The 26,623-nt window shown below is 42.4% G+C and overlaps 1 protein-coding gene across 3 annotated transcripts in view; it reads left to right on the forward strand.

Moving 5' to 3' along the window:
• ZEB1 (zinc finger E-box binding homeobox 1) overlaps positions 1–26,623 on the forward strand; it is a 98,922-nt gene that overhangs the window by 66,843 nt on the left and 5,456 nt on the right. For all 3 annotated transcript variants that reach the window (XM_056857955.1, XM_056857953.1, XM_056857954.1), the window contains exons 2-7: positions 1,033–1,233; positions 5,042–5,104; positions 10,847–11,008; positions 12,704–12,906; positions 21,007–21,112; positions 22,904–24,714. In XM_056857955.1, the coding sequence (XP_056713933.1) occupies positions 12,877–12,906; positions 21,007–21,112; positions 22,904–24,714 (1,947 nt within the window). In that variant the 5' untranslated portion in view covers positions 1,033–1,233; positions 5,042–5,104; positions 10,847–11,008; positions 12,704–12,876. The remainder of the gene's footprint in view (positions 1–1,032; positions 1,234–5,041; positions 5,105–10,846; positions 11,009–12,703; positions 12,907–21,006; positions 21,113–22,903; positions 24,715–26,623) is intronic.

The following is a 26,623-nucleotide window of genomic DNA, read 5'->3' on the forward strand; positions in this document are numbered from 1 at the left end:
CACACACACATGAAGCTGCCTTATACTGAATCAGACCCTTGGTCCATCAAAGTCAGTATTGTCCACTCAGACCAGCAGCGGCTCTCCAGGGTCTCAGTGAATTCTACATGTGCATTGCAAAGCAAGTATGTGGTAGGAGGTACTGTGGCTGGAGGGGCTGTGGCTCAGTGGTAGAGCCTCTGCTTGGCATGTAGAAGGTCCCAGGTTCAATCCCTGGCATCTCTAGTTAAAGGGACTAGGCAGGTAGGTGATGTGAAAGACCCCTGCCTAAGACCCTGGAGAGCCGCTGCCGGTCTGAGTGGACAATACTGACTGATGGACCAAGGGTCTGATTCAGTATACAGCAGCTTCATGTGTTCATGTGTACTGTGAAGTTCTCAGCGTGATACTGAAACAAGAAATTGCAATGGCTACTGAATACCCTCAATCAGTCAGTCAATCTATGATTTATTCCGATCATGAACTAGCAGAATACACATACATAACACAGCAGGATAAAATATACCTTGAATATCAGGTCTTGACTAATGGCAAGCATTAGTCTCAGGCTGTGCCTGCACCACCAGTGTGCCCGTTTCCCACAGGTATTACTTGTGAGTCCGTGTCCTGAGTCAATGAAACTTGAATGCTTTCCCAGAAATAGACACTTAAGAATGCTTGACCCTCTTCTACCTTCCTTGTTAGGATGGAACCTTTCCTAGCAAGGTTTTGGTCTCGTCTGTTCGTTCGGTAAGGGGCAGGGGAAAGAATACAGCTTTTCCCCTCTTAAGTGTGCAAGTGACAAGACCATAGCTTCTCAGTTTGCCCCTCGAAGGGAAAGGCTGGGTTGCTGACTAGGGGTTGCTTCATAGCCCGCAGTTCTGAGAACACAGGCAAAGTGTCTTTCTTACATAGCCTGCTGCTGTGTGCCTCTTGTTAAGGGGTTGACCTTTAGGTCAGTAAGCAAAACTTCAGCACCAGTCCTAGTGTTAGAAATAGGCCGCTGCTGAACAGCATCGTTATGCCGGTCTTTTCTTTTTTGTTTCTGTACAGTTACCAATTACAACAACGTTGTAGAAACCAATTCAGATTCAGATGACGAAGACAAATTGCACATTGTTGAAGAGGAGAGTGTAACAGATGCAGCGGATTGTGGTGACAGCGTGCCAGACGATGACTTGCCAAAAGACCATACAGTATTACCAGAAAGCAGCGAAAGAGAAGGAAGTGCAAACAGTTGCTGGGAAGATGAAGGTATGTGTCATAAAGTGTGTATTCACCTAAGAAGATTAGTAAGTACATAAATAAATTATTAACTCATGTTAAAGTATTGCATTACACTAAAATTACTCTTTGCATGATGCATTAAATGATGAAGGAAACAAACTTCCTTTATTTGAGGCCCTGATTTTGTAGAAAGAATAGGAGTATTTTTTTTTATTTACATCAGTTCTTTTGTTGGCATCCCCTTACATTGGCACAGGGGGTGGCAGAGACCAATGAGCTACCATAGTGGGATTCTGACAAAGCCCTGCTTGTCCCCTGCCATGTTCTTAATGCCACCCGGTTCTCTCCCTTTGCACTGACAGTATTCCACTGGGTTGTTTGTACCAGTCGTAACCATACTGCCAACACACTGGCATTGGTTATGCTGGCATCGCTTCACAATGCCCACTCATTGTTTTCTGCTCCACCTATGCAATCTGTCTATCTGGCAGGTGTAACTCAGAGATGGAAATTCACTACCTGAAAAAAAATGTTTAAAAGAATTCATTATCACAAAGCTTTTCTAAACCTTTCTGTTTTCCATGGGAAAACACCAGTGTCTGGAGAATCTGAACGCATACGATTCTGCAGCGTACTTGTGCTCAACGTAGCTGAAATTGGGGTCTGCCTAGATGTCAAGAGCTATTTTATTTCATACTTGATGTGATCCTGGTTGGCGCTAAAAGAATAACGAAGACTAACTATGCTCCAGCTCTTAAAACTACCTAGTATAAAATTTTACTGAGGAAGTTAGCTTCTCTGTAAGACTCTTTAGCTCTGTTTTATAGTGTGTCTATAGAGAAGATTCAGCTGCTCTCGGTCTGCTTGCTTCAGCAGTATTAAATCCAATCCTATCAATACTGAATCCCATAAATTCCTTAGGTCTCCTCGCCTTAATACTCTCACCTGGTATAGCAAAGGAGATAAGCAGTTTTAAGTTATGTTCATGCTCTCGCTGTAACAAGAGGAAGCGTTCACAGCCCTTTATTATGAAGCCAAATGTTTCTGGAGATGATAATACAAAGAGACAGCCAGGACATATGTTGTCAGTTTAAACTAATCTGTCACCCTTATTGGCTAAACTGGGAGACTCGCAGCATGATCTAACAGCCAGCTCTAACATTCACAAAAAAGCAATGCCCTGCTAGAATTTGGATATTCTCGTGAAGTATTGCCTGGAGCACGCGACCTTACCTTGGCTTTTGCTGCTTTCTCACGTTCTCTAAGCCTGCCCGGGGTGGTGTGGAGGGGTGTTGTGTGGTCTGGGTTCCACAAAACACTTCGTTGTGTGTTTTTAACGTTTATCCTTAAGAGGCTAGGGGAAAAGGTGCTGCGTTACTTGAGGGTCTGAAGCACCTTGCAGTTGACATTTATAGTTGGGACCAGACAAAATCCACAGCCTATCTTACAGCTGGGTGACAACTTCACCAAGTCTTAACAAGGTATCAGCTAGATTAAAGGATGGCATGTTCCTTTCGGCGCTGATTTCTGCTTTTCAGTCTAGTTTTTAAAAAGTGCCTGCAAGACAATAGGGTGAGGGGCTGTGGCACCCTGACAGAGCATCTGCTTTGCCCACAGAACTTCTCTAATTCAGTCTCTGGCATCTCCAGTTGCAAGGATCAAGTAGTAGGGCGTGTGAAACGTTGCCACCTGAGACCCCAGAGAGCTGCTGCCAGTCAAAGTAGGCAAGTCCTTGATAGACTAATTGTCTGACTCGGTATAAGGCAGTTTTGTGTAACATGAGAAGTTGTGGGGGGCTGAGAGAGTTCTGAAAGAACTGTCACCGGCCCAAGGTCACCCAGCAGGCTTTACATGGCGGACTGTGGAATCGAACCTGGTTCTCCAGATTAGAGTCCGCTGCTCTTAACCACTATACCACGCTGGCTCTCTCGAGCCTATTATTGTGATAACTTTTAATGATAATACCACGTCATGTTTAATACTTATGTTTTGCTCAGATAACACCTTTGTTTCAAACCTCTGCAATCCTAGTCCTTTTACATTTTTTATCAGATGTATCATCCTACTGATTGTATTGATTTGCATGGTGTGATCTGCCTGGTGTCTCAGTGAGGTAGTTTGCCATTGCCTGTTTCCACATCATGCCCCTGGTATTCCTTGGAGGTCTCCCATCCAAACACTAGCCAGGGTCAGGGCTGAGATTGTGAGACTGGCCCAAGGTCACCCAGCAAGCTTCCATGGCGCGAGTGGGGATTTGAACCTGGGTTTCCCATGTCCTAGTCCGACACCTAGCCATTGGATTTTTGAAGTCAGGGCTGTTTTTCAGTGGCATATTGTGAATTCTTTAGAAGGAAATCCTCCAGATTGCATCAGCTGAAATCCTGAGGGTTTCTCCATAGCCTTTCTTATCATTCCTAAATGGTTTTTAGGCTCGGCTGTGCAATGTTGACTTTTAAAATATTCATACCAAGTGGGTTCTCCAGGCATGGGAGCAGCCCACCTTGGGGGCAGCCACTGATGATGGCCAAGTCACAAGAGCTCACATGGATCATTCATGCAAGTGGGTTTGTGGTCACACCCATCACTTTTTAAAAAAAATTCAGCATCAATAATATCATGTGCATTTGGTACAGACTGCACAAATTTTACTAAGCATTTTGCTTATGTAAAATTGTGCATCCTGCCTCATTCACAGGGCAGGTAATGCCGATCAACAGCCAGTAACAGATAACAAACATTTTAAAACGTTAAAGATACTAATGAATTAATTCAGCTCTACAATGAAGGACCATTTTACAGCCTGCCCAGAAAGCTGCTACTGAGGGTGTCTTCCAGACTTACAGTAGAAGTGGTATCACCACGGAGAAATCTTGCCCACAGCATGCACACATGACAGTTGGAGTATGCTGTCAGCAAGGCCTGTTATATAAAAATGTGGAGTCTGATTCGATGATACTTTAAACATGAGTTTAATTAGGGGAAACCCTAACCCAGAGGTCCTCAACATGGTGCCCATGGGCGCCATGGCGCCCATCGACATCTTTTCTGCCAAGTGTTTTTGAAAAGTGGGCGAGGCCAGGTGGGGCTTTTGTCCAGCAAGGCTTCCGATTGGCCATTTTCAGTTTGATTCTCTATGCAGTTTTGTTTTGTTTTAAATGTTGCTTTGGCAGCAGCTGCCACCGTTGCACAAGGATCTTTGCTATGTGACTGAAGGCAAGCTGTGGCAGCCATTTTGTGGCTGGCGCCACCTCCCAAGGCAGCCATTTTGTAGCTGAGCCCACCACGCTGTGTCGAAATTCCAAAAGGTGCCTGCAGGCTCTAAAAGTTTGGGGACTCCTGGCCTAATCCATCTCACATTTAACATGTGACTGGCACTCACCTTCAGAATGGGGAATAGGTTCCAGAGTGCACATGCGGCAGCAAGAGGGGCTTCATCATTCCCTCCCTTCCACCCACATCTTTTGTATTCAGAAAAGGACTGTTGGGGTTGGCTGTTGGCCTTACTGCTAGTTCCATATGTCTGCCTGTTTTAGCTCAGTAACAATAGTGTGTAGTCTTTCCTTACTGTAACTAAATCTTATGGGAACTCTCATTGGGATTACTGAGGGCCTATTCACATGTTACCAAGTCCCCATGTCCCCCACATGCAACATGTCCCCCCCTTTATTGAATTTCTGGGAGATTCAGCTCGCTTTAATAGTCATGAGCTATGCAGAATGTTGCTGTTGTATGGGGGGGAATAATTCCCTCAGCAGCAAGAGGGTAAAGATGTTGCTTTGAGTAAATTCTGGCATTTGTGAAAGATTAATCCTCTCTCCTCTGTCATATCATTTAGCTAGTAAAGAAGTAAAAGAAATCCTGGGGCCTGAAGCTCAAGCAGATGAACCTGGATGTGCAGGTATTTGTCATCAAATTCCTCCATTTGTTTTTTGTGATACTTTGCATTTTTGTGAGGTTTGGATAACTGCATCACTAAGTCCTTCACTACTTTTCTTCTCTCTTTGATCTCCTTTGGTGTCTGTGCCACATTTGAGACTTTGGTATACAAATGCTACTATTGAAGAGGGCTCCCATTAAAGCAATTTCTCTGTGTGTTTGTGTGTGTGTGTGTGTGTGTGTGTGTTAATGCCATCAAGTCGCTTCCGACTCACTGCAACCCTATGAAACAGTGTCCTCCAAAAAGTCCTATCCTTTTTTTTTAAATTAATTTTTTATTATTTTTCCAAAAGTATTAAGCACAAAGTTCAACAATTAATATAAACAATGTAAAATCCAATAAAAATATTGTTGAAGATATTTATATATAATCAAAAATATGTTGACTTCCCCTACACCTCCATCCATCTTGTGATAAATTAGTAGTCTCTTTTGCATAAAATTCTAATCCTGATATTGTTACTAATACTTATTAATCTCTTTGGCATTTATATTTTTCAAAGAGACAAAGATTAATAATTAATACTGTCATGAAGGGGAAAAAAGAAAGAAAAAAAAGTTAGTAAATCTCACTAATAATAAATGGATTAGAACAATAGGAAACATTTAATTACTTCCATTAAAAATTAATTATTTTGTAAATCCTCCATTTCTCCCAAATACTCATTTAATACAAATGATATTTCTAGTACATTGATACCATATATAATTCTATTTCCAATAAAGCCAAGCCTTTTAACCGGTTCCTTTTTACTCCCTTCCAAAAGAAAAACTAGACTCTTTTAAATCAGTCCCTTTGTCTTTCCAACTTTTTCTTCTTTTCCTCATTAACACTAAATGTCGAAGAGCATCCTTGGAAGTTGATGGTAGAGTTTCTTCTGCAGGTGAATGATCTTCATAGGAAGTCTGCGTTGCATTTTCTTCCATCCCAAAGTCAAAGAAAAAGATCCCAATAGCTCCAGTTTTTCTACCCTTTAAGTCCTCCAAGCTGGTGTTAAAAAGTTCATCAGGCAGATTATAAAGACAGAAGTCAAAGTCACTCACATTCAGATCCGCTGTTGCCAGCTGGGCTGTTGCAGTTTGTTTATTGTAGTTCTCCGTTTCCTTTGCAAGATTCTTCTGTTCTTCGTCTCTCTTGTCAACTAGAGAGCCCTCTAGTGTCACCTCTGACCTCATTGTGATGATTTGGGTTTTTATATCTTTAAGATCGTCTAAGATGATATCCAGTTTTTGATTGATAAGTTGATATTGAGTGTTCATCAAAGCAGAAAGTTGATCCAGCTGTTTAGTCAGACGTTCCATGGTTGCTGCTTCTGAAAATTCTGTTAAGACTTAGTTGGTAAAGTCCAGACAAATACAGCGGTGTTGTAAATAACAAAGAGGTGCTGCAGGAATCAGGGTCGTAAACCTTCCGTCTTCCCTTTGTTCAGGAACTTGGGGAGTATTTGCCAGTTACACGATAATGCCACTCTTCCGATTCCAAGTTCTCTGGTACTCTCGCGATGATATATTGTTTCCGGGAAGGACGTGGCAGGAAGACTTAATTTAGTTAGAAAGACGACACCCCGGGGGGGGGGTTACTCCTCCTCCCTCCCCTTTATACGTCATAGTTTCTGATTGGTAGCTGAAGCGTCTTTCAAAAATCCTAGTTGTTATGTCTTCCCACCAATCAAATTGATAAGATTCCTGCCGGTTTATCTGATCTTTTCTTGTTTTCAAAGAGTCATATAAACAATGGGTGGGGAGATACGGATTTGACAGATGTATTTAGCAATCCCTCGGAGCTTCCAGATCCAGGTAAAACAAAAGAGTTCTTTTAACTTACTCAGATTTTAGGAGAGTAGGTATTCTTGCTTTGTATAGTTGCTTGGATGGTAATAGGTAGAGGAGATCTGAGCCTAATTCCAAAGAGACGTTCACGGCGTTGTAATTCCCCTTATGCTGGCGGGACCTCGCCCAATTCCCTGAGAGTCTTCCTCTCTCAGAAAAAATGGGTGTCAGACTGCTCTTCAAGGCTGCAGGAGAGTTCCTGTTTCCCAGTCCACTATTTAGGAACCGGGTAGGGGTGCAGGGTGCACCCTAAATTGGAACGTTTCTTGGGTACCTCGGGAGCTCCTGAGGAATGGAGCGCTCAGATCAGCGTCTCTAGCGGAAGTCCCAAAACATCCTATCCTTAACAGTCGTGCCCAGATCTTGCAAATTGAGGGCCGTGCCTTCCTTTATAGAGTCAATCCCTCTCTTGTTGGATCTTGGATCTTCCTCTTTTCCTGCCGCCTTCAACTTTTCCTAGCATGATTGTCTTTTCCAGTGACTCTTGTCTTCTCATAATGTGGCCAAAGTACGATAGCCTCAGTCTAGTCCTTGTAGCTTCTACAGACAGTTCAGGCTTGATTTGATCTATAACCCACTGATTTGTTTTTGTTTTTTGCCAGTCCACGGTATCCGTAACACTCTCCTCCAACACCACAATTTTTAGCAATTTTTAGGTGTTGCTAATAAATGATGCAGAGCACTCTGTGTCCCTGACTGCAGCGCCTCTGAGCCGCTTTTTGATTCAAGAAGTATGAGCAGTGGATGAGCAACTTATTTCTGGCCTATTGAAAGATCAGAAGAGGTTATTATGATGGGATGAAGCTGAGGTTAACAATATTAGCCAGACTAATTTCATAGTTCATTTTATGTTCAGCAGTGTATCTTAACACCAGCTCATAGAATGATCCACATATTTACTTATTGCTGTTCGCTTTCTTTAATTCATATGGGAAATAATGGCTCAGTGCCTGAGGCACTTGCACTATACACATCCCTTTGATACCTGAGGACTTCTTAGAATCTCGGGAATCTGAGTGTCTGTCCCTAGGGATACCTTGACATATATTTGCAAATGCAATGTCCATAGTGTTAAAAGAACAAAAAAAGACTTTGGACCCTTTCCTCCCACTGGTTCCTGTACCACATTATGGACTGTTATATGTGCTGTTTGTCCTATGCTTCACTATGAGAAGGAAGCTTTGAATATATATTTTTGTAGTATGATTCCTTTTCATAGATTCTGTACATCTATTTGGAGCTGCTAGATTGTGGCTATTATGTCTTCCATATTCTGAATTAAGCCTTTTAAGAAAAGATTAATTCAAGTTTAATTCTGAGGCTAACAAAATAGTGGTGGGGCACTGTAACATATTAATTTTGGCATTTTTCAACTTTATGACTTTTTAAATTCAAACCATTATAGAAAAAAACTAAACTACAAAACTGTCAGTGCACTGTAAAAACAGCATTTACAAATGGGAAAACTGATACCCAGTATGTAAAAAACAACAGAAACATTTTTTGCATTTTTCTTTTTAAAAAGGCCTTATGCATTCCAGCTGGCAGGCTTCCTTAAGGAAAGTCTATTGTACATGTGGTGCCACCACAGACAAGGACCTGCCCTATTTTCAATCTGCTTAATATCTGATGGAGTGGGTGCATGCTGTAAGCCTCGCCAGATGATCTTAGAAGGCAGAAAGGTGTAGTGGTTCTGGTGCAAATTGTTATATCAGCTGTAATATGTAATTCCGCTGTGACTCTTCAAATCATGATATATTGCTGATATAGCCTTCATTGCTAAACAATTTTTATTTATTTATTTATTTTCTTCATTTTTACCTCACTTTTCTCCCCAATGGGGGACCCAAAGTGGCTTACAATGATTTATCTGAAACTAAGGATAAAGATGATTGGAGGAGACAGAGGTCTGTTACAGAGAAGGAGAGGGTGCAAGGAACTGCAGAAAGGATGGCTGGTGGAAAATCCCTATATGGATTTAACCAGGGTGTGAATCATTCTATTGGACCCTTGCATATTCTGCTGTGTGTCCAGGATGTTTGTAATTCTACAAGCCTTGAAACTACAGAAGCCAAAGCTTGGCAAATTATTGTTTTTTGTTCAGAAAATGTTCTTTTGAGCTCAATACAGATTTTGGGGGGTGGGGATGGAGAAAGAAAGGACACACAAGTGAAAATTGGCATAAACCTTCAGAGTCGTTTTGGTTAGTCAAGTAATGTTATGGAAACTGTAAAATTAGGACTGAGCTGAGTTTGCTTGCATATATTTTGCTTGGGAGCAGACATGAGGAACTTGATCTGTATCTCAAAAGGCAGCAGGGTTTATTTGCAGACTGTTGGTTTTTTGGCTGCTTCTTGATTGGCAACAGCTTCAGCACTTTTGAAGCAAAGAAACATCACTAGGTTGTGTTTGTCCTGAGGATGATGATACACCAGCCAATCAGCAGTTCTAAAAACAGGCTTATTACCTTCCTGTCACCAGCAACTTTCCCTAGCTACTGGCTAAGCTGTTTGATGTGGAATATTTATAAACTTTCAGACTAGGGATGTATACTTGGATATATCTGGTCCAAATATATACTCAGAAAATACTTTATTGGTATTTTTCAGATATGTTTGGGGTCTGGATTGATATCCAGCAATACCAGTGTCCCTATCCTGAATATTCCTGGAAATATTTGGGAATATCTGAGGCCAATGTTTTAAAGCTCCAAACTTGGTTTTGTTCTGGGGTTTTTGTTTTTGTTTGCTTTTTGCAGGTTTCCTAGACAACAGGAGGAGGGGAGAGAGGCAGTTCTCACAGGCAGATAGGATTACACAGTGGGGGAGCTTGCCAGATTGGGTCTTCTGGGATTCTCTAGGTTGATACTGGTTCTGTTGGGCTGGAAATAGTGTCTCATCCCTACCTTCAGTTGTTTTGGCTGGGATTCTCTGTTTTGACATTGATTGTGCTGAGTTTGCCACATTGTAGGTTTGCCTGTGGTTCTGCTCGGATTCTCTGGTTTGAGGTTGGTTCTGTTGAGCTTCTTGCTCCTATTTGCATTGGGAGGCTTTTGGCTAGTGGTTGCTTGCTCTTGTGTGCTTGGCTATTCTTTGACATGGAGAAAGCATGGAATGTTTTCTCCATAAGAAATGATGGATGATGGCTGGGTGTACCTTATTCAGGGGTCGATAGAATTGGACCCCGTGGTCCAATTCACTTGAAACTTAGGGAGTCTTTGGTGGGCAGGCAGCACCAGCTCCATTGCAGTTTTGCTGTCATTTGTTCGACAAACAGCCACTCCAGTCCCCTGGAAAGATTCCCCATAGGGAAAAATACCGAATTTTTGTCTGGTTCATATCCCTAATTCAAACTGCTCTGGACGACTATATCAGCAATAGAATGCTAGCAAACACTGTGTTCTCTGTGAAGGAAAATCATTTGGGTTTGGAAAACTTCACACATATATTTTAGTATTTGACATAATTTATTCTGGCTACAGGACTTCGATGAAGATAGGATAATGGAAGAAGGAAATAATCATATATATTCAGGGTGTATGTGGATTTGGAATCCAGTTAAGTAGCCATGTAGGATTGACAAGGATCTCTCCAAAGAGCTTGAGCGCTCTTTGGACTCCTGGGTTTCTGCCTCATGTTTTCAAACTATTAGGTGGTCATGAAGACTAGAATCGTAGCTTTGTTCTCCTTAAAAATGAAAGCCAAATTCATGTCAGGTTTGTTGCTGTCGCACGGTATCAAAGACATGTGGAACCCACACCATCTTATGCATTCGCATAATCTAATGCACACGCATTAGAATGCACACGCATTCACAAATCTAATATTTGTCATTAAAAGCCTTAAACATTTTACAAATTGTCTTTTACTTCTAGTAAAAGAAGATGAATGTGATTCTGATGCAGAAAATGAACAAAATCACGACCCTAATGTTGAAGAGTTTCTGCAGCAAGAAGATACAGCAGTTATCTACCCTGAAGCACCTGAGGAGGACCAGAGACAAGGAACACCAGAGGCCAGTGGTCAAGATGAAAATGGTAACTATTCTTTCAGTTTTCTTTAATTTGTAGCACTGTTAATTGGAAACAAATGCCACAAAATTATTAAATTTGAACATGGTGCCATCTTAGCTACAGCAGCACAGTTTTTCAAGTGTAAGATCTTTGTTTTCCAAACTTGTATTTATCTTCTTTGATTTTGCTATTTATTGCACACAAATCTGCCTTCTGCTTGCTTTACTTCAAACCTTTGAGAAATGTGTAGGAATAAATCTGAATAAAAATTATTTCATCTAAACAATCCCATCTCTTAAGGAACCTTTGGAATGGTCATAGAAATAAATGTTCAAGATTAGTTGACCCTTGACAGACTTCCATCCCATCCTTTCTATTGCCAGAGCAACTGTGGTCTGCTTGTGTAGCCCTGTGTTTTAGAACTGTGGTCTTCAACCTTTCCAGATCTTTCCCAGCCAAGTTCAATGATATGTTTATTGTTTAAATGTGACTTTAAATGTGTCCATACTCTGTATGCTGTAGGTTTTTCGTAAGTGTCATTGGTTCATCTGCAAAAATAACTTGTCAACTAAATAGTCTGGCTAGTTAGCTGAGCTCTCGTTTACTGTGGTGGAAATCTTGACTGTCATATTCATTGGTATATTGATTTTCTCTAATTTACCCGTGGTAACTCCAGTATTATAGAGTCATGGAGGGTGAAAAATATTTCCCTTACAATTTATTTTATTATTTTATTTGTTTAAAAAATGTTTATGCTGCCTCTTAAGGAACCTGCCCAAGGCAGCTTACAAAACCAATTATTAAAACAAAGCATTAATTGTATTAATTAAAATCCAGCATGTGGTGGGGACAGCCCAGCATAAAAATGTAGACCATAAAAACAGATCACAGGCAGCTTAAAATACGTTTACAGACTAAAATATTATTTTAAAAAATCAACCCCTTGATTAAAAGTCTGGGTAACAGAAACGTTTTGGCCTGGTGCCTAAAAGAATGCAATGTAGGCACCAGGTGAGCCTCAAAGGTAATGGCATTCCACAAGCAAGATACCATGACTGAAAAAGCAGTGTCTCTGGTTGCCACCCGCCTTACCTCAGAAGGCGGGGCTTCAGAGACCAGGGGTCGTGAGACAGATCTTAACTAGCAGGTTGGACAATAAGGGAGGAGGTGGTCCTTCAGGTATCCTGGCCTCAGCCATTTAGGACTTTAAATGTAAAAAACGTCACTTTGAATTGTGCGCAAAAACAAATGGGGAGCCGGTGTAGATCTTTCAGCACTGATTCCTGTATCCTGCCCCAGACAGTAGCCTGGCTGCTGCATTTTGAATGAGCTGAAGTTTCCTGACTGTTTCCAAAGGCAACCCCACGTAAAGTGCATTACAGTAATCTAACCTGGATGCAATCAGAGCATGGATCACTGTGGCTGGATCACACTTTTTGAGGAACGGCTGTAGCTGGCATATCAGCTGAAGATGATAAAAGGCACTACATCCCACAGAGGAGATCTGGGCCTCTTAACTGTAGGCCTGGATCCAGCAGTAATTGGATCAAATCTCCCAATAATATGAATATCCTAACAAATTCAGAACTCTGGGACTCTTACACAAGTTCAACACAGCCCCGAGAATCAACTTATATCCTTACTGTATTGATATACTTATTTATGCCATGTGGTTTAAAAATTAGATAAAGAAGAAAATATTTTCTCATTCTTATTCAGGCACACCGGATGCATTTTCCCAGCTGCTTACATGTCCTTATTGTGATAGAGGGTACAAACGCTTTACCTCTCTGAAAGAACACATTAAATATCGCCATGAAAAAAATGAAGATAACTTTAGTTGCTCCTTATGCAGTTACACGTTTGCATATAGAACACAGCTTGAACGCCATATGACATCACATAAATCAGGAAGAGATCAAGTAAGTGATAATGTGTATATCTGTTGGGCCATTCAAGACTTACTAGTTGCCTTTTTGTGTTTCCGTTTTGAACATAATTCCACGCACAAATGTGTTAAGTATCATTGTTTAAAATACGTTTCTGTAATAATTGCTGTTATTGAAGTATCTTATGCTTTGTACCAAGATACTCATTAATTGTTTTGCTGACATGTTATTGATGCTGGCTGCTTCGGAGAATTTCTGAAATGAAAAGGTGGGGCATATTTTAATTAATAAATAATAAAATAAAAGAGTGGTGCAGTCTTTTCAGCAAAGATACCGAACATTTCAACATGTTTCTTCTCTATGACATGCTGTCAGATGACCAAGGCTGCTTCCATGTCAGGCGGTGGGGGGGGGGGGTCAATAGTTGTCATGTTGGTGGCTTAATGGTTTGTAAATTTGCACGTGCAATAGAGATTCCAGATGCAGCAGGGTAATAATCCATTTCCCCACCATCGTTTGCCTTGTTTTCCCTTTCACACCAGATACACATTGGACCACCACCCCCTGCCCCAGGTCAGGCCGCTGTTATGATTCTCCACCTACCTTTTCGTCTCTTTTTAGACTGTGTCAAAAAATCTCTTTGCATTTCTGGCTGGACAGTTAGTTCAAGCACAGTGGTAAGTGCGGGCATTGTTTTTAGTTATGCCCTGGGAGAAAGCCTGGAGTCACCTTGACCCACCCAATCCTCCTATCTGAGTAATGCAAGCTTTATGGATTGCTTACAAACGTCTGTGATATCCATTCCTCTCCAAAACAGTGAAATGTGTCTTAAGGACCATTGAAAGACACACGTCACAACAACTCTATGATGTTATTCAGCTCTCAAAAACAACAAAAAAATGAGTTCATATGACAATGTGGAGGAGGGGGAAATAAAGGGGGGTGTTCCTTTTCATTGAAACTGTAGTTGTCCCTTCCCTTTTGGACACCTTCAAAAGATGGCACCAACAGCAACATGGCAAGAAAGACCTGGTTTTTTAAGAAGTGTTTCTCTTAGGGGAAAAGCCTCGCTTCCCACAGTTGGGGCATGGATACAGGACAATGCCATGTAGAAAAAAGGAAAACACGAGTCAGGTCACTGAAAAAGGGGAAATCCTCTATGTGAAAGCAGCCCAAGTTTGCTAACAGCAACTAAGAATCAAGCAGGCACCAACAAAATGGAAGCTAAACTTCCCCATGCTTTGGCAGTGAGACAGTTTTATGCTCAACTATACTGTTAGAATAACCTTTATTAGCAATTTGTGGTAATGCAGAGACCTTTTGTATTGGTTGCGTGGCTGTGGTTAGTTGGTTTGGACAGAGTCCAATGGTTCAAATAAAACCAGGGTCTTAAATTCACACTCTGTTCCTCATCTCTGGGCAGTATATCCATACAAAAATCTATTGAAGTGTAAGTATTGATTGTGGGCTTTGTAGAGATAGTTGTTCCCATCCTTATCCCAAAGAATGAGAGACAAAATGGATTTTGTGGTAACTTTTGTTAGACCTATTTCAATTGGAAAAGAGGTACATGAATTAAAGAGTAGCAGGACTACCGTTAAGGAATAGCAGGTCTCCTCTACCATAGCTGTGAAATAATATGAAGTGTGAAGGATTATGAAGCACACTCTGCCTCTAAAATAATCACTGTGCAGTGATTTTAGGTGGTTGAGCAGATACCATACCTTAGAGGTCCTCTGGCATGCAGCCAATGTGCAAGTTATACACAACATGGGACAGATCATGTGGATTGGTTGGACATCAACATGCAGCTAATATAAAAGGGTGCTGTGTTGGGTTTCAATATTTGTACTCTTAAAGGAGCCCTGTGGCGCAGAGTGGTAAGCTGCAGTACTGCAGTCCAAGCTCTGCTCACGACCTGAGTTCGATCCCAACGGAAGTTGGTTTCAGGTAGCCTGCTCAAGGTTGACTCAGCCTTCCATCCTTCTGAGGTCGGTAAAATGAGTACCCAGCTTGCTGGGGGTAAAGGGAAGATGACTGGGGAAGGCACTGGCAAACCACCCCGTAAACATAATCTGCCTAGTAAATGTCGGGATGTGACATCACCCCATGGGTCAGGAATGACCTGGTGCTTGCACAGGGGACCTTTACTTTTTATAAAGGATAGTAGTTTACGGCTGCAATGGAAAATGTGCAAGAATGGCAGTGCTTTGGAACTACATATCTCAAATTTTATGTCAGGTTTTTTTTTAATTCTTTATATAGCCCTTACAGCGTGGAGTCTACTTTTTAAACATGAACTTGCCAGTTTTCACCATATGGCGTCTAATTTCACTGCTGAATTCACTTGTTTTTCCAGCAGTGATGCTGGGTCCAGTATAACCCCTAGACTCTTAGCCAAGTCGGTGAGGGTGCCCTACACATGGATCCTATGGTATGATACATATCAGCAGTTTTACCGGGACATCAACTTTTGCTGACTTCATAAGATCCGTGGTACTGTACATTATATGGAGTCAGGCCAAAAGGCCTTGAAATGCTAGGGACAACAACAGGCTTATCATATTTCTATTTAGTGTGCAAATATATAGAAGACAGGGGACACTCCAGGCTAAAGGAAAATTGAAGAAGATTTTTTTTTGCTGCTGAGTTCACTTGTTTCTACAGTAGTTATGCTTGGCCCAGTACAACCCCTAGACTCTTTGCCTGTCATATTTCTATTTAGTGTGCAGATACATAGAAGATAAAGGGGACACTGGTTTTCAAGAAGCCAGGGTATTCTGTTTTTCATGAAAATTGTGGCTGTATGGTAACTAGTTGGGTATCTGCAGAAAGCCATGGTTTCTGAAACCATCATGAGATTTAAGAGTTGCCTGTGCCAAGCTGTGTTGGCTGCACAGCCAAAGATTGTTCTTTGTAAGCCAATCTTGGCTGAAAATGGGATAAAAATACAATTAGTGATACAGTATACAAGAAATCGCCCTGACCTGGATGGCCCAGGCTAGCCTGATCTCGTCAGATCTCAGAAGCTAAGCAGGGTCAGCCCTGGTTAGTATTTGGATGGGAGACCACCAAGGAATACCAGGGTTGCTGTGCAGAGGAAAGCACTAGCAAACCACCTCTGTTAGTCTCTTGCCATGAAAACCCCAAAAGGAGTCGCCATAAGTCGGCTGCGACTTGAAGGCACTTTACACACACACACACATACATAAGAAATCATTTTTTTCCTTTTGCAGTTTGCTGGATTTTTATTCCCACAGCTTAATTTGGAGCGCACAGCTACACTTTTGCCCATATGGACATTTTCAGTAACTTTCTGGACAGGATAAATAAGGGAAGAGCAACTTATTCCAGTTGGTTCACTGGCAAATAGCTCTGAACAGTGATTGTAATGTGTGATCTTATCATAACTATTCTCTTGTTTGGTAGCTAGTGATTTTTTTTATTTGAGGGGGGTTGGAACAATGTTCTATTCTCATGAAGACTAATAACTTGGTAAACTTGTCATATTATTTCTTTTGTTATGTTTACCTGATAAATATAGTCTCTGTTCCAAAGCTTCTTCTGGGTCTGTAAATGTTGGCTTTAGAAGTTTTTTACTGAATTTTTTTCTAATTGAGTTTGTCTGGCCAAAAGTTCCCAAGAAACCATTTTAAAGAATGTTGCATTCTAAGAATAGTAAATGTACCAAGACTTTTTTTTGCTCTTCCCTGCTAACCAGTTCCTAACAATTTACATTGACAATTTAAACGGTTGCACTAAAGGCAATTGATACCCTGAGCTGCTATAACTGACCTGGAAAACTTCTGTTTTATTCAGGCTTGGATCCTATGAACAGACAGACAGATAGATTTATATCCTGCTTTTCTCCCCATGGCGCAGAGCGGTAAGCTGCAGTACTGCAGTCCAAAGCTCTGCTCATGACCTGAGTTCGATCTCAATGGAAGTTGGTTTCAGATAGCCGGCTCAAGGTTGACTCAGCCTTCCATCCTTCCGAGGCTGGTAAAATGAGGACCCAGCTTGCTGGGGGTAAAGGGAAGATGACTGGGGAAGGCACTGGCAAACCACCCCATAAACATAGTCTGCCTAGTAAACGTCGGGATGTGACGTCACCCCATGGGTCAGGAATGGCCCGGTGCTTGCACAGGGGGCTACCTTTACCTTTTTTCTCCCTGATCAAGTACCCAAAATTGCTTTTCACATCATTCTCCCCTCCTTCACTTAACCCTCACAACAATAACCTTGCGAGGGTAGGCTAGGCCAAGAGATTGTGACAAGCCCAGGGTTTCCATGGCACTGCAGAGATTTGAACCCAGTCATCCCAGGTCCTAGTCCGACATTATGCCACCCCAGCCCTCACACCAGTTCTGTACTTGCTAGTCAGCTTGTGCCATGGAGCAGACTTCCTCTTCCACTAAAACTTCCATGAATGCAAGGGTTCATTGAAAGCCACTGGTTTTGTGCAAACGGAAATGCTAGCAGAAGAGGAAGCAAGCTCTGAAGCAGAGGCTGTCTAGCACACACAGAACCTGTTCACAGGATTCAAGCCCAAATTATTATATTGGTACTTATATAGAACCCCGTGGCTCAGAGTGGTAAGCTGCAGTACTGCAGTCAAAGCTCTGCTCACGACCTGAGTTCAGTTTCAATGGAAGTAATTTTCAGGTAGGCTGCTCAAGAAGAAGAAGAGTTGGTTTTTATATGCCAACTTTCTCTACCATTTAAGGGAGACTCAACCCAGCTTACAATCACCTTCCCTTCCCCTCCCCACAATAGACACCCTGTGAGATAGGTGAAGCTGAGAAAATGTGACTTGCCCAAAGTCACCCAGCTGGCTTCATGTGTAGGAATGGGGAAACAAATCTAGTTCACCAGATTAGCCTCTGCCGCTCATGTGGAGGAGTGGGGAATCAAACCCGGTTCTCCAGATCAGAGTCCACCAGACTCAAGTTTGACTCAACCTTCCATCCTTCTGAGGTCAGTAAAATGAGTACCCAGCTTGCTGGGGATAAAGTGTAGGCAACTGGGGAAGGCAATGTTAATCCATAAACATAATCTGTTTAGTAAACGTAGTGATGTGACGTCGGTAATGGGTCGGTAATGACCCAGTGCTTGCACAGGGGACTACCTTTACCTTATATTGCTGGGCCACCAACTGCTGTCCTGGGTGGGCTGCACTTCTAACTGCAGTGATTTCCTGCAGCTCAGCAGCCCGAGAAAGAGCTGTTGCAGTAATGCAAATCGAGGCCGCCTTGTGTGTATTCACCTATATGCAGGCACTGATTCTCACGCCTCCATGTGAGCCCTGCAGAGTTGTGATCTCAGTTGCAGCCCCCAAATGTTCCCAAGGTGCTCATGTGGACGCCATGACACGTTGTCTTCTGCATATAAGCAATGTAAATCAACAGTATAGCTATCTAGAGATGAAAAACAATACTTTGATAGCTGAGGGCTCTTCATGCACAGGAATTTACCATCCTCAGACTCCCCTGGAGATTCCATGATTGCTGTATTTAAGCCTTCTGGTTGTCTGCTCCTATACATTCTCAGTGCATTTGGGATTTGTAACTTTATTGTTAACAACAGTCGTGTTTTGCATCTTAGAAACATGAGTTCCCTTTATCTTCGGAGGATTTCTTTTTTTATAAATGCATTTTTGTGCTTGTACTGGGGAAGTGCTGGACATCTCTGGGCCTAAATTGCTGGCTAAGAGTAATAATACCAAGGGAGCATCAATGCGAGTCGTAATTCCATATGCCTCAGGCATGAACTCGCTTTGATAGTCTTGGATTCAGATGTCATGGCGAAACAATGTTTTGCGGGCACAAACGCGGCTTGTTCTCGTGCTCACAGGTTCCCTTTGCTCCTCAACCCTCTCTCCTCCCCTCCCAGGTAGAGTTCAGTGTAAAGCCAGAAAGCTTTGAATCACGGTCCAGTTCAGCAGGACGTTCAACTGCAGGGACCTGGCTGGTTTGGTGGGGGCAACCTCCAATTATGAAGTGGCTGACTTGGAGTTTGCCCCCACCCCAAACCCGCATTTTGCAATAGAATTGTTTAGGTGGGCATTTTTATAAAGGGAGTCGGGCTGTAATAAAAGGGAATGGTTCAGGGGGACGCTTCTTTATAAAAGGAATGGAATCGTAGTCTATGCCAGAAGGGCACCTCCACATTCAGAGGCAGTAAACCTCTGAAACACCAGTGCCAGGAAGCACTGTCCTATACCCTGTTGTTGGACCTCCAGAGGAACTTGTTGGCCATTGTGATAAACCACTGGTCTGATCCACTCTTCTTATGTTCTGGGGGTTTATTGTAGGTTTTATCCTGCTCTTCCTGCATTGTGTAATACTTTTGTAGCTACATTTTCTGCATTGTTTATAACATGTCGTGTCTGATACCTTTTTCTTTTGCATTGCTTTTCTAAGTTGTGTAATCTTTAGTCCTATTGCATGGTTCATCGGGTGTCTTATACTCTCTGGTTACATTGTTTTATACGGTGTGATCCGCCTTGCATCTCAGTGAGAACAGCGGACTATTCATGAATAAGTTCTAAACTTCACGGCAAATTGAGGCTTGCTTCAGTTCCCAAAGCCAGAAGCTTTTAGTTGTGTTCCACACATGAAAGGAGGAGAGAGGAGCAATAGGAGTGCATGAGAACAAGCTGTGTTTGCGCCCAATCACAGACAGATCTCTGTTTTTGTGGATCTGAATCTGTCATTCGTAATTTCCTGATCATCTTCATAGGCAATTGAACATAGTTGCTGATTCTACACTGAGCTTTGGAGGCACTTGGATCGACTCTGACGCCCAGTGTAAGATTAGAGTTGGGCAGGCTTGCTTGTGTAGTATTGCATCGCTGTCATAATTTCAGGGGAACAGACTTCTACATATGGGTCCACTGTTGTAGGGGCATGGCACATCTTTTGGGAAGGGCCGTAGCTCAGTGGTAGAGCATCTGCTTGGCATGCAGAAGGTCCCAGGTCCGATCCCCGGCATCTCCAGTTAAAGGGACTAGGCAAGCAGGTGATGTGAAGGACCTCTACCTGAGACCCTGGAGAACCACTGCTGGTCTGAGTAGACAATACTGACTTGGATGGACCAAGGGTCTGATTCAGTATAAGGAAGCTTCATGTGTTCATTACAGGAAGCACAAAGGTAAAAGCCCACTTCATGCATTGCAGTTCTTTTTCAGAAAGTTTCTCAAGATGAGCAAGAATTTCTGGAATCTAAACTCTTATGTAACCGTGAACTTTGCTAAATCCAATTAGGTCTGTGTTTAATAAAGTGTTGGAGAAAAATGTAATTCCTTAGGATGGTAAAAGCACGAGTTTATCTTGCTTAAAACATCTCTTGTAAATATGCTGAGTTGGTTCCAGAGGTACCGTTCCACTAATGGAACATGCCTCTTGCACTAGAAGAGAACCTTTTGATCCAGACTCCTGTACTTTACGTTAATCTTTCCTGGAAATAAGTATACATTCTAGGGGTTAAATCCTATTACAGATATTTTAAAAAACGAGGTGACTTTTTAAATATGAGTTGTGGCTTTGGCATAACTTAGTAATGCTGATTATTAGTCATTTGCAAGCTCTACTAACTTCTTAAAAATATGATTGTGTATTTGGAGAATGATTTGTGACTGAGTGTGTTTGTTACTGGACCATCTTCCCTAGAGCAGTCCTGCGATGTCGTTACATAAAGGAATTCAAGGCCAACAGTAAGAGCTGGAAGCATGTAAACGGAAAAATCAAGTCAACTGATTAAAATTTAAATAGGCTTTAATGTTTCTTTGTCTCATATCCCAGATTCTTTGGATGTCTTTTACAAAAAAGAATAAAGGAATGCTTCTCCTGACTTTCTTAGACATCTAAAATGGCAATACTACCACTACCTGAAATTTTGATAGAGGGGAAAGTGATTTTTGTGGCTTCTAACTTGTCTGTTCACCTGTTTTTCTTACTAGTTTGTTTTTCACAAACAATTTCTTCAATCATCTAATGATTCTTTTAACTCTATAAGACTTTGAATTTCTCAGTTTCTGTTGCAAATAAGAGATTTGTGTATGTATTCCATACATACTTGTGTTTTATTACACCTGTTTTATTTTTTCTAATTGCTCCGCGCATTCTCTTACAGAGACATGTGACTCAATCAAGTGGTAACCGAAAATTTAAGTGCACTGAATGTGGAAAAGCTTTCAAATATAAGCATCACTTAAAGGAACACCTACGAATCCACAGTGGTAAATATTCCACGTCTTACTTGCTAGAGTAGAATATCATTTACTCTTTCTCTACCTTATGTAGTTTGAAAACTGCATCTACCAATAGTCCTGTGAATAAATTATGTCTTATGTTTTGTCTGTCAATTATTAGACGCAGCAAAGGAATTCCATATAGATCGTTTTAATGTGTAATCTAAGAAGTTCTGTAGCGACCTGGTTATCATACTGTCTAGACTGGAGGAATGGCGGTGTATTATTTCTTTCACCAATAATATAATGTTGCTTCTGAAAAAGTACTGCTTTGTTTTATAATAATTTAAAATGTCTATTGTACTTTGCCATTCATACTAGTACCGTTGCTTTGACCTGGACTTTTTTAAATACACTGTTCCCTTTCCTCTTTTTCTAAGGAGGTACTCTAAACACAAACACTGTATTGATTCAACTGAATCAATAACCCCTACAATTCCAGCATACAGACAGCTGTTTTGGACACTTAACACTTTATAATGTTTTGACTTTACAAACACGTGGGATCCTGATTTTGTTGAGAGCATTAGGCGCAACTCAGTAAACATCCCATTGAAATGTGTGTAAAGAGTGTGTGCAGTTCACTGCTTATGTCCCTGTGTGGTTTAGGTCACTAACTTTCAATGGACTGTATTCATTGTAAGATTTTTTTTCTGAGGCCTTTCTTGCATGATTGCATGCAAAGATGGTATAATGGCAGGGCTGGCATCAGTGGGGCCCACTGAGGTGGGACAGCCATCGGGGCCCAGAGCCTCCGGCAGGGCACACTGTTATCAATGTCCCCTGCACACTCTCTTGCTGTTGCTCCACTACCCACTCTCCCTGCTGCAAGCACTGCTCAGTGGCACTGGGAAAAGGGCTGCAGGCAGCTGTGAGGATGGGCAGTGGAAGGGCTTGTAAGTAGCCAATGGAGGAACGCACAAGCTTGAAAGAGGCATGCAGGTGGGCAGGAAGGAGCGCATGAGCAGGGGGCCTGGTGGTGGGCAGAGGATGGGGGGGACCCTGGGAACTCTCTACCTGGGGACCCCCGAAATCTGGAACCAGCCCTGTATAATGAAGAAGAAGAAGAGTTGGTTGTTATATGCCGACTTTCTCTACTACTTAAGGAAGACGGCTTACAGTCACCTTCCCTTCCCCCTCCCCACATCACCTGTGAGGTAGGTGGGGCTGAGAGAGCTCTAAGAGAAACGGCAGTAAAAACGACAGTAAGTTATTGCTAATCTATGATTCTATAATTCCCTTCAGTGAAAACCCTAGAAACTGTTGGGTTAAGTGATGACTCAGATGGACCAACTATTGTATGAATCCCAAAGGAAAGATCACTTGTTGAAATTAATTCTGGCACGAATAACTAGAAGAAGAAGAGTTGGTTTTTATATGCCGACTTAAGGAAGAATCAAACCAGCTTACAATCACCTTCCCTTCCCCACAACACCTGTGAGGTAGGTGGGGCTGAGAGAGCTCTAAGAATGCTGTGACTAGCCCAAGGTCACCCAGCTGGCTTCATGTGGAGGAGTGGGGAAATCAACCCTGTTCACCAGATTAGCGTCCGCTGCTCATGTGGAGGAGCAGGGAATCAAACCCGGTTCTCCAGATCAGAATCCATTGCTCCAAACCACCACTTTTAACCTGTACACCACACTGGTTATATGTAATGGCATGCATATAACAGAATCTGAAGGGTTTCACATTTGAAAAGCTTTAGGAAAGTGGCCATAGATAATATTTCTTGATTTCGTTTACTATATTATAATGCTGTTTCTTTTTTTTTTTACGTAGGAGAGAAGCCATATGAGTGCCCAAACTGCAAGAAACGTTTTTCCCATTCTGGTTCCTACAGCTCCCATATAAGCAGTAAGAAATGCATCGGTTTGGTGCCTGTGAATGGCCGAGCACGATCAGGGATCAAGACATCTCAGTGCTCTTCCCCATCCCTTTCTGCATCACCGGGTAGCCCAGCGAGACCACAAGTACGGCAGAAGATAGAAAACAAGCCCTTACAAGAACAACTTCCCGTAAACCAAATTAAAACTGAACCTGTGGATTATGAGTTTAAGCCCATAGTGGTTGCTTCAGGAATCAACTGTTCGGCCCCTTTGCAAAATGGGGTTTTTACTACTGGTAGCCAATTACAGGCGACCAATTCTCCTCAGGGTGTGGTGCAAGCTGTTGTTTTGCCAACCGTCGGTCTGGTGTCTCCAATAAGTATCAATTTAAGTGACATTCAAAACGTACTCAAAGTTGCAGTGGATGGCAATGTCATAAGGCAAGTATTGGAGAACAGTCACACCAGTCTTACATCCAAAGAACAAGAAACAATCAATACTGCATCCATTCAACAAGCTGGACATTCCCTCATTTCAGCTATTAGTCTTCCTTTGGTTGATCAAGATGGGACAACCAAAATTATCATCAACTACAGTTTGGAGCAACCTAGCCAACTTCAAGTTGTTCCCCAGAACCTGAAAAAAGAAAACTCTGCCCCAGCAAATAGCTGCAAAACTGAAAAGTTACCCGAAGATCTTAGAGTAAAGTCCGAGAAAGAAAAAAGCTTTGAAGGAGAGACCAATGATAGCACTTGCCTTCTTCGTGATGATTGTCCAGGAGATCTGAATGCACTTCAAGAATCAAAGCACTATGACGTGAAAAATGTCACTCAGCCACTTCAGCTCAGTGGCACAGAAGCTGAAAAGTCTGAATCCTCTGGTTCATCAGAAGCAGGGGAGGCTAACCTATCTCCCGGTCAACCTCCTTTAAAGAATCTTTTATCCCTCCTAAAAGCCTATTATGCATTAAATGCACAACCAAGCTCAGGAGAGCTCTCCAAAATTGCCGATTCAGTAAATTTGCCATTGGATGTGGTAAAAAAGTGGTTTGAAAAAATGCAAGCTGGCCAAATTTCTGTACCCTCATCTGGACAATCTTCCCCGGAGCCTGACAAATTAAAAAATTCTGTCGATAATGAAGACCCTACGGGACTTACAACTGCAAATGAACAGCCAGACGTCACATCAGGTTCTCAGAGCCCCTCCAAAACCGATAAACCACAGACTGTATCAGCAGGATCTACTCGTAATGATTCGCAGAGAAACACGCCATCTCCATCACCTCTTAACCTCTCTTCATCTAGAAATTCACAGGGTTACGCCTACCCTAATGAGGGTGCCCAGGAAGAGCCACAAATAGAACCTCTTGACCTTTCACTACCAAAGCAACACGGAGAGTCCTTGGAACGATCTACTATAACTAGTGTTTACCAGAACAGTGTTTATTCTGTCCAAGAAGAACCTTTGAACTTGACTTGTGCAAAAAAAGAACCACAGAAGGACAGCAGTATTACAGACTCTGAACCAGTTGTAAATGTAATCCCACCAAGTGCCAATCCCATTAATATTGCTATACCTACAGTTACTGCCCAGTTACCTACAATTGTTGCCATTGCTGACCAGAACAGTGTTCCATGCTTAAGAGCTCTCGCTGCCAATAAGCAGACCATTCTTATTCCACAGGTAGCTTATACTTATTCCACCACAGTCAACTCTACCGTTCAAGAAACACCAAAACAGCAGGTGCAGCCCAATGGAAGTCAGGTATCTAAGGTTATATGTATTCATATGCAAAGATGTTAGGTGATGAGGCAGATGTCAAATTTAAGACTTCACCAAACAAAGTGGGAAAATGGGGAGTATTCATGTAGCTAATATTAGATTCTTTTGAATGGCAGTGCATGGATGATTAAAAGTATTGGAACCTGTATTTCATGAGCAGATACTTCACACTGTCCATTTATGCAGGGATATTTAGCTCGCAATTCCTGGTGGACTGCTTTGAGGGTTCCTTTGAATTATTCATGATTTTACCAACCTTTAGAAGTCACGTCGCTCCCACCTCGTTCTTCCCCTGCAGTTCTAGGATGCTGTTTTATAATTAATTTAAAGTCTGCTTCGAGGCAAGAGTGAGGCAAATCCCCACCATTTCCATGCATAGTCCTAACTTCGGGTTTCTCTCCCCACGCCCATTCTGGCTTCTCCGTCCCACATGTCTGTCCCTCCTATCCAACTCCTTCCCACAAAGCAAAGCACAAAAGAAGGAGTGAAACCTTAATGAAATGTGCAGGAAGACACCAACCGAAGAGAGGCTGGAAGGCAGCTCCTGGCAGGGAGCTGTGGAAGAAAGGAGGGGAGGAATACCCAGCTTTGCAAAAGCCCACACATAGACAGGGAGCAGTCCCTTTAAGAGCTGACCCGCCCCCTCCAAGTAAACTGCAACAAGCCTGCGTTTTCAGCGGGAGGGACTCAGAAGCTCCTTGATTCACTGGGGATGCATAGTTAATCACAAGGTACTCCTGGAATTTCTTTGGTGGGGGGGAAGCCCTCTTGCATATGATGTTTGAGAATTTGGATCAGAAAACTGTGCAGCATATCAAACACAAACTTCCCCTGCATAAATGACCACTGAGTATAAACAAGGGGTGGGCATGTCACTCAATCTGCTACCAGCCATTTACACATAGTCTGTGTGACCTAGTCTCCTGACTATACGTAGATTGCAGCAAGAAGCTGAGACTACTGTTTCACTTGGCCAGACTGTTGGATTCCCTTGCTTCACCTGTGTTCTTTGGAGCTTTCATAACCATGTTTTTTCTTCTGTTTTTGTTACATTTTGGGGCCCTTCCTCAAAAGGTCTAAAGGAAATGATTGGCATGTATGAGATTTCTTTAAAGTCCTCATGATTATGGTGTTGTGTTTATGGCTGTGTGAGCTATTCTCTACTTTCTACTATGAGTAACACACCCCACCTGAACAAATTAGCAAAGGCAAGACTGTTCTATCAAACGTTCACATCAATAGAAAGTTGGTTTAGTGCCATTCCACTCCCCTAACTGCTGCTGTTTCTTCTGGATGCCATTTTCTTCCTCCTCCTTTGCCCTGTCTTTCCTCTCATCAGGCTGCAAAACCATCTAATCCATTTATCTGACCTGTGAGGTTTGTGTACAGGCATCTGTGATGTTACCCTGTGATGCCTGACATGATGACCTCATGAAGGAAGAGAAAATGGGGGGGGGGGGCAAAAGCATGAGGAAAATAGCACTGAAAAGAGCATAATCAAAAGAACACATACATCATATCATGGAATGTAGCCTAGTAATTAAAAAATGCCTGTCTCAGACCCCCTTGGCGAAGGGCCCTTCCAGGCGGGGCTTAACCAACACAGCTGCCAGTAAAGGCTTCTCTCTAGGGCATAGCCAGAGCCTCACTAGAAGAGACAGCTGCCAGCATGGAGCATTCAGGCAACTAAACTAGCAATAACCAGAGCAGAATTGTCAATCCCAGCTGCGTGATAACTACCTGGCAGGAAAAGAGTGCCATTGCCCTGGCAGGGTCTGCCACACTGTAACCTGTGGCTGGATATTCCATCACTAGGGCCCTTTTGCAGACATGGATCCTCTGCCCGCCACGTCTGGGGGCAGAATTGTGCCATTTAAGCCTAGACTTTATT

Source organism: Euleptes europaea, chromosome 11 (genome assembly GCF_029931775.1).
Source record: "Euleptes europaea isolate rEulEur1 chromosome 11, rEulEur1.hap1, whole genome shotgun sequence".
Taxonomy (NCBI): domain Eukaryota; kingdom Metazoa; phylum Chordata; class Lepidosauria; order Squamata; family Sphaerodactylidae; genus Euleptes; species Euleptes europaea.